Source organism: Phocoena phocoena, chromosome 9 (genome assembly GCF_963924675.1).
Source record: "Phocoena phocoena chromosome 9, mPhoPho1.1, whole genome shotgun sequence".
NCBI classification, from domain to species: domain Eukaryota; kingdom Metazoa; phylum Chordata; class Mammalia; order Artiodactyla; family Phocoenidae; genus Phocoena; species Phocoena phocoena.
Genome location: NC_089227.1, coordinates 73,128,810 through 73,152,151, shown reverse-complemented (window position 1 = coordinate 73,152,151; position 23,342 = coordinate 73,128,810). Strand labels below are relative to the sequence as shown.

The window sequence follows — 23,342 nt, the reverse complement described above, 5'->3', positions numbered from 1 at the left end:
AAATGTAAAATGAAGCTATGTCAACATTTTTATTAAAATAATTGTCCAGCCATTCACTGGAACAGAGACTTTATTATATACTGGCAGAGAAAATAGAAAATTTGACTGTTTCTTTACTAGTTCTTGAATACCCAGAATACAGAGTATTAAATAATGCACTGGGAGCTATAACAGCTGGTTCTGAGAGCCCAGAGACTGCAGGGAAAGCTTTAATAGCTAAAGCTCACACAAATACTAAATTAATACTTACTTATGAAAATTTAGGTGTTTACTTTTCAAATCTTTAATAATCCTTTTTTCATGTGTTGATCTTCATTCAATTGGATTGTTATCACCAGGGTCATAAGATACTCAATATCATATAGTTTACACCATGGTTACCCTAGATCCTGTCATAATTTGGATTTTTTTTAAAAAATAAAGAACTTTTTGTTAGGTGTGGTAAAGTCCTGGTGTATACTTTTCTAGGTATATTTATTTTCTATAACTGTGCACAAAAGGTGAACTTCAAATTTTCAACACTGAGGTGAACATGTTTTCCTGTGCAGAATCCACTAAAAACAAAAGGCGATAGGAGAGGAGACATGGGGGCAATTATTGCACCATCATATCACATACCCAGGATCATAAAAAGCACTGTTTGCCTAAAAGTCTGAAATTGCTGCTTATGTTTTCGTAAGCATTTGATTCTAAAAAGTATCTAGATAGAAAACACCATAATCGTCAAAATTTGCTCTATCATTTTTTTTTTTTTTTTTTTTGCGGTACGTGGGCCCCTCACTGTTGTGGCCTTTCCCGTTGCGGAGCACAGGCTCCGGACGAGCAGGCTCAGCGGCCATGGCTCACGGGCCCAGCCGCTCCGCGGCATGTGGGATCTTCCCAGACGGGGGCACAAACCTGTGTCTCCTGCATCGGCAGGTGGACTCTCAACCACTGCGCCACCAGGGAAGCCCTGCTCTATCATTTTTTAAAGCAGGCACATATTTTAGTCCTCTTTGTACATGTCAAACCCCTGTACTTTGACCTTTCAATGTTTTTTGCTTTTTTTTTTTTTTTTTTTTTTGAGATGCTGCTTGGTCAAGCACAGTGGTTTTCTTTTTTTCTTTTTTGAATTTTATTTTATTTTTTTATACAACAGGTTCTTATTAGTTATCTATTTTACACATGTTAGTGTATATATGTCAATCCCAATCTCCCAATTCATCCCCCCACCCCCCGCCTCTTTCCCTGTTAATTACAAGTAATACCTACTATTGTTAAAACACCACTTACATATTACTCATCATTTTGCAAACACTGACTAGTATCCCTACTACTGGACCAGTAACAGAACTGATCTTGTGCTTTGTCTGCCCAATTCTACTTGGAATCAATAGTTTGCCTATGACTCTTCTGAAATGAGAGTGAGTTTAGCTGAGAGTATGAAACACTGACCATTTTTTTTCCACATCAGCTCTAGATAAACACAATGTAACTGGTGTTTTTCAAATTAGAAATACTTCTCAATTACTCTTACTAATATATATATATATTTTTTCTTACTAATATATTGACTGATTCTTGTTTACCATGATGTTGAAGCTACAAATAAGTTTATATTTAGTGAATCATCAGGAATATATTTTATTATAAATTCCTCTTCTTTATTAATTTAATTCAGTTCCTTAAGTACCAGGATCACCTAACTTGACCTCATATTTGCCTCTGTTATTGCACTGTAGAACATTTCCAGAGTCTTGGACCTTCTCATATTAGTGACGATGAAGAAAAATAATTTCACCTTCCTATTATTTCTGAGGTTTTGTATAACTCCTGCTCACGCTGTACTCTTATAAACAATCTCTTATATTCAAGATTCTGGTCACTTTACTGGAAAATAAACAGTCCTCTGCCTGTAATTACAGCCTTCAGGAAGGGGCAAGCCAGTGACCTCTCTGACTTTAGGCACAGGAATAAGCCCTGAAGATTAAATGCCTCCTATTCCCTCATCTTTTCCCTTGGCAAACTCTACTTCATTCTGGGCCAAACAAATGTGAACAAAGTGAACAGAGAAAAAGGTGAGAATTTCTTTCTACTCTTCATACATATTTTTTGTACCTGCATTTCAAATAAATCTTTGTGGCTTGTGGAGATGACAAAAACAATGCTTTCTGTGATCCAGTCACAAAAATATATTTGCAGATTTTATCAAGGACTTTTATCCAAACATTGCAGCAAATCAGACGGTCTCTGTTTACTGTGTAAATATATATACATATATTTTGGAAGACAAAATTTTTTGTCAAAATCAACACTAATGTCTATGATCTGCAAAGCACATGCTTAGGTACAAAAAAGCATGACGAAGTGCCTAAGACCTTAAACCTATTTAGATATTTGCAGGATTAAATATATATAGATAAACATGAGTGTAACAAAAGAGAAAGGCAAAATGTGTCTGCAGCTAGAGATGCATTAAAACAGCATAAAGGCGGTACTAACCAGAGCGCATGCCCCTGTACATTCAGTAGGTGCTCATGACATCCTCGTGAGTCCTGGGAGCACTTGTCTCTCTCACTTGGCCCTCTAGGCCACATGATTCTCATGAGAAGGAAATGGTCTAAAACGGATGTAGTTGTGTAGAGGACAGTCCACAGATGTTGAAAGACAATGAGACTCAGCATCACATTTCTTTGAATTCTATCAACTTTTATAACTTTGACAGTTTCAAAAGACCTTATTTTGTGTGTTTTCATAATTATATGACTCTTTTTTTTTGGTCATAGGACTTACTGGTAACAGGACAATCCCTTCCATCCCTAAGAAACACAGGTTTTTCTGATGAGTAGGGTCCCAAGTGTTGGCCACAGAAGACTGAAGAGGGGGAGAAGAAAGAAACAACTTTGATTGATATAAGAAAATTCTGCTTTCAAAGAAGGTGATTAAAGTGATAGGCTATGAGAGGCAGTGAAAGTGACAGCTACCTAAATTATGTCCTTAGCTTCTAGAAATTCACACATTATCTTCTTCACACTAAGAATTACTTAACGAAAAGTGACTATTTAGAAATCAAAGAAAAGACAAAGTTCGGAAACATTGACAACTTTTCTAAAAAAGATAAAGTGTTTAAAAAAGTTAAATTCTCCAGCACAGTTTTACTTCCTGTGATACATTTCTCTAAGTTTAAAGTAATATGCACTCACGGTCAGAACCCACTTTAAAAAGTTGCTTAAATGCCACAGCAAATAGTTAAGACCTTGAGCTTATGATATAGATAAAAATTAGTTTGTTAAATACTGGCTATGTACTTGACCATGTAGTGAAGACATAATTGCTTTTTTTTTTTTTTTTTGTGCGGTACGCGGGTCTCTCACCGCTGTGGCCTCTCCCGTTGCGGAGCACAGGCTCCGCACGTGCAGGCTCAGCGGCCATGGCTCACGGGCCTAGCCGCTCCGAGGCATGTGGGATCTTCCCGGACCGGGGCACGAACCCGTGTCCCCTGCATCGGCAGGCGGACTCTCAACCACTGCGCCACCAGGGAAGCCCCATAATTGATTTTTTGAACTTTATGTAAGTTAACTTTTAGCTTCATGAAAAAGTTAACTTTCACCTCCTCAGGGCGGCCTTTTGTGACTATACTACCAAATTTAGATCTTCCTCCACATTTGCATTCACAGATGTTTATTTCCCTCGCATTATATTTCATGAATTATTATGATGTATTTGTTTGCTGGTATGACTGTCATCTCCTCCCCAGTAGGTGTGCTTCATAAAGACAAGAACCAGGCCTATCTTACTCACCATTGTAACACCAGTAGGTTAGACATTCAGTAAATTCCTGTTGAATTTCTTGTTGAATCTTAGTTGTCTGAATAAATCCTTTCCTCTGTCTCTTGCTGAAAATGATGATTAGAAGTTTCTGGCTATTTTATGCACTAAATAAAATGGTTAGGATTCTAGCACTTGGCTTAAACTAATAAGATGCAAGAACAAGCATGTAATGTAATTAGCTTAAATTAAATGGAAACTATTGCACGTTTTATTGTCAAGATAATTTTTAGAGATATTCGTTTTTTGCTATTGACTGCTACTGCATTAGTGCTTGTAATCTGCTTAGTGCATTAGCACTAAATACTATTGATTCACTCAGAGCTAACAGACCAATTTAATCTTTGCATTTTTCCCATTTCCTGAGTAGCACTTCACCTATAGTTTAGTTAGTAGACTGGTTGCTAGATGCAAGTGTTAATCAGATTTTAAATTTAAAATGTTGTCAGAAAATTTAGTATCCTACAGATTTATATTTTCTGGTACATGGATTCAAATTCTAGCAAATCATGAATAAGCCATATATTTTTAGAAGACAACTAAGCAAGTTTAGTTTTCATAAAATCAGCTCTAGAAAAGAATGCTTCACAAATCAAAACTGACCTTAATTCATGCCTTTTACCTAGAGCACCATTTGAAATATCACCATTTTAATGTCCTTCAGTTGATGAACATTTTGGTGATTTACCGAAATCAAACAACTGAAGTCAGACTTTAGCCTAATTCAGAATTGTTATTTTTTGTTTTATAGTTATATACTGTTCATAAAACACCTTCCCCTATGAGTGAACATCAGGAATAGTTAAAAGAAGCCTTTGCCCTATATTAGCATGCATTTTAAAGATATTTTTCTGTCCTCTTGTTGAAAAACTATAGAATATTTTTGAAGTATAGAAGATAGACACACTTCATCTGCCCCACCTTAGCCTAGGTCTAGGGTGAAGTGCAGGAAACCTCTTTTCCAAGGATTTTACTCAGCAAGTCATTCATATGCAAATAAACCTGCCCGGACCATTTTAGTTAGAAAAAATATATAATTATCAGACTGGAATGTAACCAGGATCCTAGACTCACTTACCACATTCACTATTATATTAAAAAAAATAAAAGAGTTTTAATGACTTCAAGAGTAGCTGAGCCATTGGTTTCATTTCCCTGATAAATGAGCCCTTTACAGTCCTCCCTGGATGCTGGAGATGTGACTTACAGCACATATCTGGGCACTGAGTCATCCTGGATGCCAGGTGCCCACTGATTCAGTATCTGTGCCAATCTATGAATAAGCAACGGCAGAAATTCCTGGTGGGTTTTCTATCCAAATTCTGGCAGCTCCTCATTTTTCTTATTAGAGTGAGGAGATAATAATGCAGGGTGGGATGCCATCAATGAGATAGAAGTCTGAAGTAAGGGTGTAACACCCAAAATTTGATACATTATTTGGAATAAAAACTCCATTATTACTCAAGGAGCTTAATATTATCAAAATGCAAGATCCCGGGCTTCCCTGGTGGCGCAGTGGTTGAGAGTCCGCCTACCGATGCAGGGGACATGGGTTCGTGCCCCGGTCCGGGAAGATACCACATGCTGCGGCGTGGCTGGGCCCGTGAGCCATGGCTGCTGAGCCTGTGCGTCCGGAGCCTGTGCTCCGCAACGGGAGAGGCCACAACAGTGAGAGGCCCACGTACCACAAAAAAAAAAAAAAAAGCAAGATCCCATATGCTTTCAGAAGTCTCTAATCACGTAGTAGTATGGCAATGAAAGTATGTATCAGAGCTGTGGCTTCAAAGTTTTATTAACACTTCAGCTTTTCAAAGACCCACTTTGAGATTTATTTTTTTGCCCGAACTCCTTATTGTTTGCTCCATTAACTTTACCAAATGAGTCTCCATGTAGAAATCAACTACTTAAATAAAACACAGATCACACCACTTGCTTCAAAGGATATTAAGAAAAATGAATTAATTTACATATTAGCATGTCTTATCATATATGATAATATAATCCACACGTTAAACTTATTTACATTTTTGGTGATAGTTTCAGCATTAACTGTGTTTCTTTGCTTAGTTTATTAAAACGTCATGTCTTTGATTTTTCATTCTTTCCTGGGCTATACCTGTGAATAAACTATAAAATGGTTTAAAGAAGGGTTAGCAGGAGGACGAGAAAAAAGCAAACGGCTTTAATGGCTTGCTCTGTAATATGTTTTCTAATACCCCCAGGGTGTGCCCTGTGATCTCAGAAAGTGTTATAAATTCTGGAAAGAAAATAATTTAAAATTCCTCTTAATAAACTAATGCAATATGGCACTTTTCATGGGATGGACAGCATGAAGAATTCAAGTAAATAAGTTAGGGAGCAGCGACTCCCTGAGCCTGGGAGACAATAAAGAAGAGTTTACAGAAGGAAAGGAATCAAGTGTAAAATTAATGAATTTCTACTTAATTTTTTTTAAGTATATTGAATCTTTAGACCTCAAGGATTTTCTTTCTTGAAAGATTTTGCTTTGGTAGCTATTACATTTGGCATATGGCCAAGATATTTGGTGTTTAGAATGAAGAATCCTCAACATTTTTCATATAGGATAACATTCTCTCATTTCGAAGCACAGGAAGTAAAAAACCCTGAAATCTGACTTCGCATTTTTCATCCCTAATACAAAATACGTTCTCTTGAGAGTGCTAGACTGTTTAAATAAGACATGCCAAACCAGTATAATTACATGGATGTTATTTGTAACGTTGACTCCACATTCCCAGTTCAAATGGTGTGGTGTGGGAGATTATAGATATATGGCCTATAAAAAGTTATAAATCTTCGTTCATTTTATTAAATATTATGAGACATGCCCTGAGGATGACAGATCAATAATGGTCCTTGTGGTTTCCTGATGGAAGGCTGCAATTATTTTCTTCCATTACAACTTGAATCTAACCCAATTTTACTCATCTATCATCTTTATAATAGTAATAAAGAAACATCACTGTATGTTTATTTTTATGCCTATTCCTATTATCCCTTGTTTGCATCTTGTTTTGATTTTGTTTTCATTCAGAATTGTTCTAATCATTTTACTTTCTTCCTTTGATGGTTCTGAGTGGTGACCCTTTAACTTTGGCACTCTTTAAAACGGAGATGGAAAATTACTACTTTAAGTTTCCTTTATTTTGGGAAGCAGTTGGCTACTCTTTGAATTAGAGTATAAATGATGTTTAAAAACAAGGAAGCTTAGTACAAACAACCTGTGAGGTTAACTTTTTCTAAAACTGCATTATCTGCAAATTCTTGAATGCATAAGATAAATTACATTAGCATAGTATCTTATAGTGCTATAGGTAGTTAGAATTGAAAGTCAGGTAAAGGAGCACCTTATACCTTTTAGCTTGACTATATAGCACAATTCTGATTTAGCTGACTTTCTCTTCACCCTCCAAACCACCACCACTCCCATATCTCCCCTTTTTTTTTTCTTTTGGAACTATTAAGTGTTAAGGAGGACTTACACAAATTAAGCATTATGGAGGTAGGTCCCTCACAACAGTTAGTGGGGGAAGTAAAAGACCCTCATGAGCAATAGAACCAGAATGTGTCTCTTCCAGGAAACAATCCAATAATTTGAGTTTGACTTTCTTTACACAAATAACAATACAATAATAGCTGTTAATTATTATGTGCCAAGGACAAAGTTAGAGCCTTTTAAACATTATTGTACTTGTCCACAACATAGTCCTGCATGGAGGAAAACGGGTTCAGTGAGTTTAAATAATGCCCTCATGGTCAGGCAGATAGAAAATCATGGGGTACAAGTCTGAACCCAGATCTCTTTAATTTCAGTCTTGTTCCATTAGGCTATGCTGCCTCCCAAAGAGATAAATTTATGGTCACCTTATTGTGCCAGGTACTTTATATTTATTATCCCACATTTTTACAAAAAGGCTGAGAAGTAGGTATTGTTATCTGCATGTTATGAATGAGATTGAGGCTCTAAGAATTAAGTAACGTGGCAGAAGTTACACAGCTGGTACGCAGGAGACCATGAGTTCCAACCTGGTGAGTCTGGCACCAAATTACATGCTTTTCCCCTGCAACTGATCAATCACTGGTCATAAGATGACCAAGATATTGGTAAAAATATTTGCTACCAGTCTATTTCTATTCTTTCAAATGCTTATATGTAGAAAAAAACTTTGGTAATGGGATTGCAAGAAAAAGTATAATGTCATAACTATATTTCCTGGGTAGATGAGAGATATTTCAAGGACCCTTTTATATTTCAACTTTGATTAAAAATCTTTCCAACATGTATAACTCCACTTCTCTTAGTAAATATACTATAATTTAGGGAACAGGATCTTTGTTGATTTGAGGACAAAAAATTCCCTTATTCAATATTCATTCTTATTTGGAAGAAACTGGGCTAATGTGTACTGATTCTAGTTTTTTCCTGGAATAATTGTCATGTTACTAAATCCCTTATATGATACTGTTGGAGATCCAGTTAATGTGCTTAAAATAAATTTTTAACAGTTTATCCCCAAGTAGAAGGTGAGGTTTTCTTATGCCCAAATTTGGGGATTTACAAAGTCTCCAGATTATGTGGCATTTTTTCAGTTACTCTATTTTGAATAATAATGTGCTGTTTAGGGAACACACATTAGCCTAAAATAACTTCAATCACGATTAATTTAGGATGCTTATAGAGGTCAAATGATGAATGGGTACAAAAAGGCAGTAAAGATATTTAAGACTGAAGATTTAATTATTTGTGGGTGTAGAATCTCATAATCCTAAATGTTGGAAATCACCGTGAACAAACCCTTTAGGAATCACTTTCAAAAGCAACATAGAAAATGGTTACACTGCAAAGATCAAGAACAACTAATAATCAACACTGTATTACATGAATGGATATCTGTGGCTGGGGATAAGTTTCCAAAAACAGCATCATATGTGGAATTAATAAGTTCTGAAGCACAAATAACTAAGAGGTGAAGATGATCTGCTTTGGAAACTATCAGATGACTCAAAAGACGGTTTTAGTGATATCATCAATATAAGAAGATGTACATGAAGAGTTTGCACAGATACTTTCATAAAATGTGAGAGTGGAAAAAGCAACATAATATGTGATCTAATATGTGATCTAAGCAAGTCAGGTCTGATACACCTGTTGGACCCACAGAATCTAAAAGACCCTTTCTTGGTCCTCTGTCTGATCCTGTGATAGAGACACATTTTGCGTAGAGTGGAAGCTCACGGAGGGCCAGAAAACCCCTGCTGCTGCGAATGTGCTCTCTACGTCCTCGGAAGGTTACTGTTGCAGTTTTCTTAACTTTGTCCACAGAGCACACAATGGTCCCTCCATAAAGATCTGACTGATTAGTTTTGTTAATAACAAAACTACAATATATGTATCTATTCACTAAACGTTATGCCAAAATAAAAACTTAGTTCCAAGAAATTGTCAGAAGGGTCACCTGATATCTTTGCCAAGACAAAATGGAGTTGTATTGCTTAGAGTATTTCCAAACTTTTTTTTTTTTTTTTTTTTCGGTACGCGGGCCTCTCACTGTTGTGGCCTCTCCCGTTGTGGAGCACAGGCTCCGGATGCGCAGGCTCAGTGGACACGGCTCACGGGCCTAGCTGTTCCACGGCATGTGGGACCTTCCCGGGTGGGGGCATGAACCCGTGTCCCCTGCATCGGCAGGCGGACTCTCAACCACGGCGCCACCAGGGAAGCCCCTCCAAACTTTTTTGATCTTGTAAATCATTTTGTTTTTGTGTGAGTAACAGCTCTAGGTGCCTTCATTTTAAGATGAAGCTGGGAAATGACTGTATGCTGACTATTGGAACAATCTGAGGTCTTTCTGTGGCGGGTATATGAAAACTGATAACGTGGGTAGTTTCATTCTTGGAAGAATTCTGACCTTTAGTAACCAGAGAAGATAAACAGGCAAATAAATAGAAGAGATTGGAAGGTATCTGTCTCTGTGGAATTTGGCTAGTGTAAAAGTTGCCTTCCCTTGTAAGAAGACTATGTTGGCCAGTTCCACCTTGTTTCCCACAAGAATTTTTGTGATGGGAGTGATAACAGTTTCAGGTGTGGTTGGTGCATTTTGGGCATTTTTCCTGGGTGATAAACCTGCCCTGAATTTCATGGGGTAACCCTGCCTTTTTGTTCCCTTTGGAACACTAAAAAAGTCAAAGGGGTAGGATAAAGTTCAGCTGTGTTTTGAGAATTTCTAGAATTGATAAATACTTTTACAACTGGGAGCTGAAATGTACAAAATAAAACAATGAGATAAGATATCAGTATACCCTTGTAAGGTAAAGTCTCTTTAATTTTTAACAGAACAAGATTTAAATAGCAAAGTCGTGTGCTTTAGAGGCTCTGAAGGAATTCCCAGTAGACTCTTTTTTAAACTTGTTTCTGAAGCAATTCATTGGATGCAGGAAAAATATTTTCTCTGAAATGCTATTAATATTATACTTTTATGTCCTAATTCCCAGGTTTCTGAAAGTCTTTTTGTTTCCTTTCATTCTTTGTCTTTTCCAGTGAGGAAAAGGGACAGCCTCATGAGCAATCCCATTGCTTCTTACAGATTTTGCAACATATATTAAATGTATCCAGGGAGAAATAAGTCTTAGTTGGGATATATATGTATGTATATTATGTATATTCATAGACTTTTGAGAAAGAAAAAAGTTATGTCTTTAGTTCACTAAAAGATGGATTCATTTTCTCAGAAGCACTTTTCTAACTTTATAAATAAATTACTTAAGAGTTTCCATCTGGAGAAGTATCCTAGATATTTCAGCAAAAGTGAAACAAACGTTTCTGAATTATTATGCCCTTGTTATCCATCTGCAAATTATATACTTTCTTTTATCAAGGACATGTTTAATGTTCTTCCTGCTTGCAATTATAACCTTTACCACTTAGACTGAAAACTGCTAGAGTAAGTGAGATGTACATTTTCAAAGTCAAATTGTCTTTAGAAAAGCTATAGAATTTGTTCATCCAGTTATGATCACTAGTGGTCATTATGTTAGGAGGTATAACCAGGTCTGTATGTTCAAATCTAGGTCCCCACCAAGAAAGCCCAAGGCCACAGTGGACTCCCAGTTTGATGCTCTTCCTCTAGCACCAAATGATCTGAGGACTAGCAGGATAAATCCTCTGGGTATAGCTGGTGGCCTTTACTATATCTAAATCGAAGCAATAAAGAATTTCCCTAATGATCACAGGGAAAGTATCATTTCATGTAAGTACAAACAATCATCAATCAAGAATATTTATATCTATAAATGCCAACCAGGTAAAAAGCAACAAATTAGAACTTGGTAGACACCTGCCCATTCAAGCACGAAGTTTATGTATTAAAGTCAAGATCCAAAGTATGGATTTGAGAGCAAAAATTTCCTCTGTAGTTTTCTAATTTATTCAGAGAGGTATACTAGTGCATTTAAAAATGTTTAATTTATCAACATTTTAGAAGAGTTTTTTTGTTTGTTTTTAGTGAAGTTTCTTTAAATAATGCCAAGAATAGAGACTGTTCACTCATACATCAGTGAGCGAATGGGATCTCATTAAAAAAAAAAAAAAAAAAGCCTTCAAAACTTAAAAATTAAGCATCTTATTCTAAATGTTGTGAAGACTGCATGGCATCTCAATAACTGTGTTTTACAGGAATTGCTGTTGTGTTAAACTTTATGTACATCTGACCAGAACTACTAAAGCTGATATGAGAAACAAGGTCAATGATCTGAAAAATACTGGCAAACCTGTAAACCCAAATTGTAAAAGTATTTTATATTTTCTTTTAGTTATCACATTAACTTTTTCTCAAGCTATGATTCTACCTTTAAATGAAGATTCAATTTCTAAATTTTCTTGGAGAGAATTTGCAAATATTTGGATAAAGACCATTTACCAAGCACCAGAAAGCCCTTTATATTCTCTTCTAGACTGATACCTATTATGACTTGTACCTCGTAATTTGTAAGTAGGGAACCTGTATGACTTACCCTATTGAAGCAGTGGTCGTGGTTGGGGCCATAAAAATGCTGGAGACATCTCACATTGTTTTTGTTGACGATCTTGTTGAAGAACTCATTGACATATTTGACAGGGAACGCACAGACAGCAGAGCGATTCATTGGTTCGACAGAATCTGGTTTGCTTTGTGCAAACACCCCGTAGAGAATATCATCATTCAGGTTGGCACCTATTTGCTTAGCGAGCTGGGTCCCAGGCTTACTGACATATGCAGCTTGGAGAATATTAAACACTTCCTCCCTTGTGGATCTCTTTCTTCTCTTTTCTGTGAGAATACACTCCAGAGGCATTTCCATGTACGAATGCAAACCAGAGTCTACGGAACAGAACCTGATTATTCTTGTGTGAAAAGTCTGAGCATCTAGAGTTTCCCGTTGGACCGTCAAAAAGTAAATAAAATGGTTGCTTTCAAAGGCGTGGACATACTTAATGGGGTAGGAATCACGGAACTCAGGTAGAACATCAATATAGGATTGGTCTGTCAAAAACTTAAAACCATCTTGTGTTTCCTTTAGCCTTCTCACAGATATCGAATGCAATGAATGATCTGGAAGGTAAGAAGAATTTATGGTATTGCCCACGAAGAAGTTGATGAATCGATCCTTTTCAGATAGCAGGACTTTGGTTCCCAGGGCACTCACCACACAGTCAGGACATTGGCTGGGCTCTTCATCTGCCTGTGGAGAGTACATGCAATGAACCTCCGACTGTATGTTAGCAGTATTGTCAGGTGGAAGGACGTGTCGCTGGCAGGTCCCTCTGTGGACACTGCCGCAGCTAATGAGTTGGTCATCATAGTATGTGTCAACAAGCAGAGCCATGTTGATGTTATCTTTCCAAACACCACCTGATAAATTGGCTTTGTGGCTGCAATTCTGACATGGGAAACAATCTGGGTGTTCTAGCACAGGCCCAGTCTTGTACTCAGCAACCTTCTGAAGGTCTTTGTCATTTAAAACGTAAAGGTAGTTAATGGCACCGAGGTAAATGTGATGCTTGTGGGAAACGACATTCTGAATGGGTGTTTCTGCTGTGAAGTTAGGAAGCTGATACTGCATGTTCACATTCATCTTGGACTTTACTAGTGCCTCTTTACACTCCCCATTGCTCTTCTGTACCAAGGTAAACAGAAGCACAAGGATGCCAGGTGCAAGCACAGCAGGGGCCTTCATGGTGAGAAGTTTATCTGCCAAAACATGTTCAAGGCAAGAGTAGTTTAGTTGTTGTTAGAAACAAAGAAGAAACTGAAAGAACTATACCAGTTAAACTATTAGAAACAAATCTTCCTAACTGGAATTTTTACATTGAGTGAAAACAAAAAACTGTAGCTGGTTTCACATAAAGATGCATTGTGCAGTTGGACATGACTCTACATAGTCTAATTTTAGAACTCAAGCCATGAACAAGTAATTTTAGAGAACCATTATGAGATGCAAACAATGTTCTGTTCTGTAACAGCAACTAGGTTAGTAGATTCATTCAGCAGCGAAGTCAGAAAAATAGCAAACTTCTTTCTTAACCTTTTGCTGGTTGTTTAATGTGGTTTAATATCTGTGGTTAATGACTAGGTTGATATTTAAACTTTCTCAGTTAGTCAAGTAAAGGAATTGTGGTTCAGATTCATTTATTCTACAAGTCACAGCAGGCATTGTTTCCTTGGGAGCATGTAGAATTACTGGGCTAAATTTAGCTTCCTTTTGGTGGAAAACAATCATAAATTCTAGAAGCAATATGATCACATGCTGTTTATAGGATTTTGTGTGCAGAGGAAAGGTATGGTTATAATTTGGCTATAACTGACCTATTGTTTTGGATAGACAAATGCTTAACTTAATGTAAGATCACTGGGAATGTAAAAACAGAAAGCTAAAAATGTATAAAATAAAACATAATCTTTAGGACTAAAGTCCTAGAATTATTTCTCAGGGAAAAACAACATATTGTTCGTTACCAAGTCAAAAGTTATTTAGTTAAAAGAACATTATTTTAACATTCCATTGTATGCACACGGACAGTATTTCTACTAGGAAGCATAAGTGGATTTGTTATTCAGGTTTTAAAAAGTTAAGGTGCACAAGTTATAAACATTGTGAATTCTACTTATAACAGCTATAGGCAGGGTTAGAAAATAAAGGCCTTAGAGAAATAGAAACCAAATAGTTATTACTTCTTTCCCCCTTTTGAAAAAATGCATAATTCTGACAGGACAAAGGGAGCCTCTAAAAACATACTGGGCTTTGTAACTATGCCAAAGACTAACTCTAGGTCCACAAAAACACAACAGAATTCACTGTGCACGGCTCTGTGCTTACACTATGGGAAATGGGACATGGCACTTACCCTTCAGTGAACTTACAATGGGGTTGAGAGATAATACATATATGCAAATTACTATAATACATGGTATTATAATTTCCTGCATAGCAAAAACCAAATACTAAAAGCATCAAGAGAGGAAGGCATGGCCTGTACTTAGGATTACTATGATCATGAGAAATATGGACAAGTCCAATACATTTCAGGTCCAGAAGACAAAGACAATGCCTGTTCGGTTCATCACTCTATCTCAAGGACTTGATATAGAACCTAGAACAGAGTAGGTGTTCAATAAATATATGTTGAATAAATGAGTGAATAAAAATTAAACAATAAGTTCAAAGTCACAGAACAGATAAGAGTAGTAGCCAGAGATTAAAACCAAATTTACTGACTCCAAAATCAAAGATAATTTTACCCTACCAAACTGATAGGAATTACAGGCATTATTTAAGAGGTAATAGAAAGTCATTGAAGGGTTTTGAGCTGGAGAGTCATATGAGCAAGGTTTTACTCTAGGAAGATTGATCTGGAGGAAAAGTGGCTTAGAGCAGGGAGAACCTGGCAATGAGAAGACCAGATGACAGGCATTATAGCCCATAACCAGGTAGTAAGGGCCAGAAGCAAGATGGTGGCCCCAAGAATAGAAAGGAAGGGATGAATGAGAGACATATTTGAATAAATAAGATTGGACACCTAAACTGGTGGAACACAAAGAGAAGGTAAAGATAAGCAGCAGCATCTGGGAAAAAGTGGAACAAGTTACAAACTAGGGTGGTCAGTAGGAGGAAGTTAGGCTAAAGATCAAGGAATATGATAAGCTGGTTTTGAATATGTTGAGTTTGATGTGTTATTGAAATGAGTGAAAACATTCTACTACAGGAATGACTAGTAGGTTTTACATTGTTTCCAGCAAGCAGGTTATCTGAAGTGAAGAATGAAGATTCCAAGCAGACAGCATATGTGCCAAGCAATAGAGGAGAATAATGAGAAGGATTTTGAGGAGAAGCCTGCTCTTACTGGGAAAGTGGCACGATTGGTCTTGGGTGAGGTAATATCCATCTTAGATGAGACAGAGGCAAGTATAAGCATAAGTGCCAAGTATCTGCCATCTGTGCATTAGAAAGAATGAAACTTCAGGACTTGATCTTAGTGGGGCAATTGGGATTCTAGTTGGAATAGAAATAAACTTTGCATGTTATCTGCACAGAGGGGATGGTTAAAACCAAGAAAGAGTATGTTCGTGGAGGGAAAAGGTGAAGGAAGAGAAGACAAATAAACCAGATCTCGGAGAATATGCACATTAGAGAAACTAGTGAAAGAAGCAAAGAAGGTAAGTTAGTTCAGGGAGGCGTCATGAGAGTCAAAATTGCACTGTGTCACAGAAGGCAGGCGAGGGCCTCAGGAAGGTGGATGTAATCCACACAAAAGCTCCTTGTTGACCTTTACAAGAGTAGGTTCAGCAGATTCAACAGTGGTATCAGACCACTAAATTGCAAGGGTACATGTGATGAGAAAGTAGAATGTTTGTCAAAGGAAGGACAAGCAGAAGGCAATATCAGGGTTGAGAGGACTTTAAGTTGCAGGAAAGATGTACACTTATTTGTAGGTCTCTTTTTCTTCTACTAACGTTTGTTGGGTATCTACTAAAGGCCAGGCACTGTGGTAGGTCTTGGAACCCAGAAACATGGTACCTTTCCCAGGAAGCTCACAGTCACTTGGTGGAGGCAACGGGTTGACAGAAATTATGGGAATGTGTAGTAAGGGCAGCCAACCAGACTGGAAATGAGGCTAGAGCTGAGTCTTGAAGGAGGATGAGGAATGGAAATTCCTAGTGGAAGAGCAGTTTGTGCAAACATAAAGTGGCAGGAGAGAGCATATGATACAATCAGGAAAAATGCAAGTAGATGGGCCTAGAGAAGCGGGGAAAACAAAAAGAGCAAATGAGGGAGATAAAAATTGTTCAATCAACATTCCAAGGGATCAAAAAGAGGCATTTCCAAGAGCCCTGAAACATAAGAGAAGTCACTCTTTCTGAGACAGCAGGAGAAGATGAGAAGTCACATAAAGATATAGGGACATTTAAGGAGTTCAGGGAATATGATCTCAATGTCCTAAAAAATAAATTACGGTATATGACCATCTGCTGAAATTGATGGTTACAGAGGAGTGACCAGGGACTTCAGGGTAAAGGAGGAGGTTTAGAATATCTACAGCAGGGTATGCAAACTGAGGTCAGCAAGAAAGAAAGGATTGTATAGTAGCTCTGAGGGCTTCCTGAAGACACAATGTATATGACTTCCTCTTCACATTCATGAGATATGGAAGAAACCCAAGAAAGAAGGTCAAGGACACAATGATTTTAAGGATCCAAATGAAGACATCTGATTGAGGATATAGGCTTTAAAGGCTACAAAATTATAGTTGGACCAGAGGGCAAAGCAGAGCTTCAGTAAGGTATAAACCATATAATAAAAATAACAATAACTTGTATACGAGTGTTTACCACGTGCCAGGCATTCTGCTAAACCCTCTGATATACTCTTTGTAAACACCATGTGAAGTAGGAAGTATTATTATTCTCCATTTCTAGATGAGCAAACTTGCCAAAAGTCACACAGAACCAGATTCAATCCCATGTCTGACTGACAGGAATCTGTCCGGGATGTTGAATGCTTCACTAACACTGGAGCAGCTTCCTGAGCTAAGAGGGAGAGTGCACTGGAGCAGAAGTTAGACAGAGCTCTGGTTCTGGCCCTTTCCCTCTCTAGCTATATGACTTTAGGCAATTCATTCACCTCTGATTCCCAGGGTCCAACAGCCTCACATGACTGCTTTAAGTATCGAAAAGAGATCTTATCCTTGAAAGCACTTTGTTTGTTACATAGTGTATACGTGTGTGTGTGTGTATACACACTTAAACATGTATAACTATATGATTGTTACATATGTGCATATATATGTATATATATGCATAAACTTGCTGTTTTTGAATGTAAGTCTCACTATTTTAAAGTATACTAGAAAAGTTTTGGCACTGGTAGGGGGAATAACAAGGAGTAGAAGAAAAGGATTTGGGACAAGTTGTTCTATTACAAGACAAATACAAACTACAAACTACAAATATGTGTCTAAACCTTCTAGAATACATTATGCAGAAAAATTAAATGCACTTCTCAAAATGCTATCAGTGTATCTTCTGAAATTGGGAACATTAGCCTAGTACATAATTTATCACTGTATTTTCTCTAGGAAAAATACGGGAAGAAAATAAACAAACTATCATTGTCAAAAGAAAAAAAAGCATTACAACCAATTTGCATCTTAGTTGATGCCCATTAATGCAGTGTGGAGTAAGAATGGCTTTTTTCTTCTAGGCTTTTTGAGGGAACCTTCAACATGATCTTAAAAAAAAAAATCTGAGGTATTATGTTTAAAAAATAAGTTTCCTATCTGAAGGTTCGTACATGTCTTTCACGGTACTAAACCTCAATCAACTAGAATCCAAGAAAATGTACAAACTGTTATCTCATTTGATGAGATGGCAAATCATAAGAAAACCAGTAGGGAAGGAGAAAAATTTTTTCTATTTAAGGAAAAAACCCTGCAGAATAACCCTGGAGTTAGTAACGCAGTCTCCTATACTTTCTTCATATTCTCTTGATAGCAAATGGTGATGCCAGTTTTCAGGTTGAGAAATCAAAAAAATGTTAATTAAAAAAAATTTTTTATTAAAGCAAAAATATAGGACTAGGGCCCACTGTCAACAACAGAATTTTTAATTAAAATATGGGTTCTATTTAATCCTCAGATAACGAGAAAACTTAAACATCCTGTTTTATTAATCATTCCAATTAACTGAGGCCCTTCCCCGTTAACAATGGTGTGTGTTGGTCAGATTAGATCTTCTCCAGGAAATGTTTGTGTCCCTCACAAGGAATGGAGGAATACTTTGGGAAATACCTGTTGCTGAGCTATGCACACTGATGACACTGCCAGTTAACTGAGTGACAGCTGAGTGATCAAGTGCACAGGCTCTGGAGACAGACTGCAGGGTTTGAATCCATTCACTGTCTGTGTGACCTTCGGTAAATTTTTCTGAGCATCTATTTTCTCATTTGAAATATCAGAGTGATTATAGTACCTGTCTCACTTATGATGGTTACTCTGAGGATTCAATGAGTTAATGAACATAAACCACTAGGAGCAGTGCTTGGCACAATAAATATTCTCTATTTTTGCTTGTTCATGCCCTCAACAAATAGTTTTTGAGCATGTACTGTGTTTGAGATACTGTGCAGAAGATATGAAAATAAATAAAAAACTTTCTAATTGTGAGATGAAGAGGCAGACAAACGGACTACAGTTTAAACTCAACGTGGAAATGTCTATGGGAGCCCCTCAAGGGGAACTTATCCAGGCTAAGGGAGTCAGGCAAGTTTACTGATCAATCAGTCATAGTCCTTTCCTCACAATGCATTCCCAATACTGAAGCTCAGCGGGCGAGTGGGGTGGAAACCTGAGTTTTGGTTGTGGCAGTACAGCTAAGTGGTTGTATGACCCAAAGCCAGTCACCCAACTCCTTTGGCCTTAGCTGCTTTCTTATTTGTAAAATTACAGTGTTGAACAAGTTGTGTGCTGGAGGCCCCTGGAACCAGCTAATGACGGCTTAGCGTACGCATCCCTTCCCAACTCGTGTTCAGTGACCTCATCTTGGTTGCTTGAAATCGGCCTTGGTGGGAGTATTTACCCCATAGAAGTTGGCAAACACTAAAAATCAGGGCTTATTTCCCCCCTGGAGGGATGGTTATTAAATACTTACAAGCATACCCCTGGGTTGAACCAATGAATGCTGAAGTATTTTCCAACTCTAATAATTTTCAACTCTGAGATTGTTTTTCTACGTTTTACTCCAATGCCATTGAACTGGCATATATTGCTCTCTCTTCTCTATCTATATCATCTGCCAGATCAGGCTGTGTGAGCAATTTTAATATTTATATTTATATTGGGAGTGACTCCAGAACTACTTTCATCTTTTATGTATTTTTGCCTTGATACATTTATTCCTGTGATGTGCTTGGATCAGGCTTTCAATATAAAATGTCTTTTTACTGTTTGTTTTTTCTTTCTTTCTGAAACAGCACTGGCCATTTAACCAACTTTGAGTTCCTTACTAAAAGGAACACGTAAAGATGATTCAAACAGACTAATTCATTCTCTTAAAATGTCATGCACATAGCAGGTGAAACTGAATCACTCATAAAACATTTCCGTATTTCTTTTCAGTTGATAGTTAACATAAACTCACTGGCAAAACATTTCCTGGGAGTGATTATCTCAGTGGCACCTTGGTCATTAAACTATTGGTATTTAGGGGTATTTCCTTTAAAGAGGCTGCTCTATTAGCTACAAATACCAGCTTAACCTAATGGTAAGACCACATACTCAACTCTGTCTGCCATCTATCTACCTCTAGTTTTCTCATTTAACTAGCTTACATTGGGCTTTTCATGCCCTAGAAATCTAGAAATACAGTTAGTTCTCTAAGAGTTATTGAGTAACTACCTGTGCCTATCACCACGACTACTGTCAGCATCATTGCCCTCATCAACAGAAACCTGTCTCAAAGCATATACCTGTGTTGTAAGCAAGTACTGATGGCTCATGAAAAAACACAACAGGTATCATGGAATAGGTTTTTAAAAGAGAGGGACTTTCAAAACTTTGACACAGGTAACTCTGCTTTCCTTAGGAACTGATTTTTCTTAGAAATCATAATATTTTATAACTATATATATAGGTAGTACTTTATAGCTTATAAGATGCCATCAACTACATCACCTCTTGTAATCTGAATGTTTTCTTAGAAGGTAAGCATTACTCCCATGTTTTCAGGGTAAACTGTTTCAGGGGAAACTCCCATGCTTTCATGACAAAACTGAGATTCAAAGAGGATAAAATATTATCTAAAATATGATAAACATGCAAGCTAGTTCTTATAAGTGTATTTCTAATATTTTTAAGTATGATGCTTATTTGAGCTGTTCCAAATTGTTTGCATTTCCTGGAAAAGATTTTTGTTCTAAAGGCATAATATTTTGAAAACTTTTTCTGCATTTACCTGCCCAGCCCCTGGCTCTACTACTGGCAACTCTTTTGAAAACTCTCCCCTATCTAATGGGGCTGTCAACCACCTGGCTTATCTCTTCCCCACAAGGTGAGCTTGCAAACCAGGCTGGCCTTTTAGTGAATTCTATTCCTTTGACCCAGAGCTTGGACAGAGGTGAGCATGTGACTAAAGCAAGGTGAACCAGGGTCTTTTGGGGTTTAATATAGATACTGGGAGGGGACCTCTCTCCCTCAAAAATCACTAGCACTAAGAATGATATTAACTTGTACTGTCTGATGACCATCTTTGTCACTGTGTGGAGAAAGCCTGCCTGAGCATGAAAGTGACCCAAGAGGCAGGGGATCCTGGACATGAAGAAAGGCAGGCCACTAATGCTATTGTGTAAGCATCTGCATCCACCATGTCTTCAGCTAATGAGAACCAGTAAATTTTTCCTTTCCTCCTTTCTTTCTCTTTCTTTTTTCCATCAGCAGTTTCATAGTGATTTTAAAAAAGATTTTAATTAATTTTAAAAATTAATTAATTTATTTTTGGCTGCTTTGGGTCTTCATTGCTGCACGCGGGCTTTCTCTAGTTGCGGTGAGCGGGGGGACTACTCTTCGTTGTGGTGTGCAGGCCTCTCATCGCGGTGGCTTCTCTTTGTTGTGGAGCACAGGCTCTAGGACTGAGGGCTTCAGTAGTTGCAGCACGCGGGCTCAGTAGTTGTGGCTCACAGGGTCTAGAGCGCAGGCTCAGTAGTTGTGGTGCACGGGCTTAGCTGCTCTGCAGCATGTGGGATCTTCCCGGGCCAGGGCTCGAACCTGTGTCCCCTGCATTGGCAGGTGGATTCTTAACCACTGCTCCACTAGGGAAGCCCCTCATTGTGATTCTTTTATTACTTGTGTCTGAAAGCCCTGACTAAACAACGTCCACTTGAAGATTCTACAAACTTGTGAATTCAAACACAAAGTCAAGTGCATAAAAGCAACTTTATATAAAACATTCAAGTAATTGGCAAAGACAGTTTCTTTATTTACTTGAATAATTTCTTTAAATATTTCACTTTGCATTTGGAGATATATCTACTAGTTAAAATTTCTGAGGTGCTACACTAGCTTTTTTCTGCTCTATAGTTTCAAATTCTTCTACAATATTTACTTAACATAATCTCAAGATAGAAATAATGTATCTAAGTGAAGAGTCAAAATATAAAAACTAGAAAACATTTCAATCCTGCTTATAAGTATATAAGGGATTTATGATGATGGAAAATGGCCGAGGCCCCGTATTAAGGAAACTGCAGTCATAAAAACAGTCATGGCTAAATTCCCCAGGAGGACTTGCCAGAGTGAAATGCTAAGGAAAATTCTTAGCCCTTTCTACATTTATATTATATCCATTAATTTGAAAAGTAGGCCCATAAAAACAAAGCTAAGGAAAGAAGATCCCAATAGGAGATTCCTGATGACATTTAAAATACTGTATTTATAAACATTCACTGCTTATAAGAGTCATATTATATCACATAATATTAATCAAATATTTGTGAGCTCCCATTGCATACCATGCCCTTGTCTAAATACTGAGAGTTTCTACCCTCAAAAAGTATACAGTCTGTGGATTTGAAGATAGCAAGATAAATGCTAAAAATCTAAATATGTAACCTAAATTGAAAAGTGACAGATCTACTGGGCTGTCGAGAAAGCAAATTTTAAAAACATGCCTTGTTCAACATTTGATTCCTAGGCCTAAAGCTTTAACACTTAGTGTTATTATCATCAAAAAACCTAAGCTGGGCTTCCCTGGTGGTGCAGTGGCTGAGAGTCCGCCTGCCGATGCAGGGGACACGGGTTCGTGCCCCAGTCCGGGAAGATCCCACATGCCGCGGAGCAGCTGGGCCTGTGAGCCATGGCCGCTGAGCCTGCGTGTCTGGAGCCTGTGCTCCACAACGGGAGAGGCCACAACAGTGAGAGGCCCACGTACCGCAAAAAACACAAAAAACAAAAAAAAACCTAAGCTGACTATAGAAAGATAAAACAATACATGTCAAAAATCCCTTCTAATGTAGCCAGACACTACCTTGACAATGATTTCTAACAGTAAGTCAGAAGGACAGAAGTCTTCAGGGTTTTTCAGCCCACACAACTGCTCATTTATATGACCACATTTAAATGATTCAAAATACCCATGAGTTAATCTTATGCCTAATATTTACAGACTAGTTTGCTTAACAACATTGTTCCCAATAACTCATAAGCCTTCTGGAGAACAGGTGGGTGTAGTGGAGAGAGTATGGGCCTTGGTGTCATCACACTCTGATGTGACGTGAATCTGGGCTTTACCATTTACATACCTTCTGACTCTGAGTGTCAGTTTCTTCATCTAAAACATGGGGATAATAATGGTACACATCTGTGGGTTGGCCAGGAGGGTTAGAGATGAATTATGAGACACCGGCATTCAATTATGCAGCATACACTGGCATCCAATAAATGTAGCTATTACGCTTACCCTCCTAAGTTGTGTCTTAGCCAGTTTCTGCGTACCTTCATCAAAAATGAGGAACTTGGCACAGTCCACTATGTGAGCCCACTCCAAATACTTGCTATTTCATCACCTTGGCCTTCTCATCTACAGTTTAAATAGTGTTATTTCTTATTTTCCCACTCTTCGGCCATCTTGTGGTTTTCCTCTAAAGCTGTTTTAAGTTCCTGAAGTCCTTCTTAAATTATCCTCCAAGAGATATGGGGATATATGTGTATGTATAGCTGATTCACTTTGTTATAAAGCAGAAACTAATACACCATTGTAAAGCAATTATACTCCAATAAAGATGTTAAAAAAAATAAATAAAGTTAAAAAAAAAATTGTCCTCCAAGGCATGGTAAGGGCCTTCCACACTAATGAAGAACAACAGATAAGGAACCATTACTTTACCTCTTTAAAGAAGAGCAAACCCATGCCCCCACTGAGGTTTAGGAAATGAATATATAGGATGCTCAGTTAAATTTGAATTTCAGATAAACAATGAGTAATTTTTTTAGTATA

At 37.6% G+C, this 23,342-nt stretch overlaps 1 protein-coding gene across 1 annotated transcript in view; it reads right to left on the bottom strand.

Moving 5' to 3' along the window:
* MET (MET proto-oncogene, receptor tyrosine kinase) overlaps nucleotides 1-23,342 on the bottom strand; it is a 128,898-nt gene that overhangs the window by 81,186 nt on the left and 24,370 nt on the right. Inside the window, exon 2 of the mRNA XM_065883727.1 lies at nucleotides 11,836-13,052. Within this exon, the coding sequence (XP_065739799.1) occupies nucleotides 11,836-13,038 (1,203 nt within the window). The 5' untranslated portion in view covers nucleotides 13,039-13,052. The remainder of the gene's footprint in view (nucleotides 1-11,835; nucleotides 13,053-23,342) is intronic.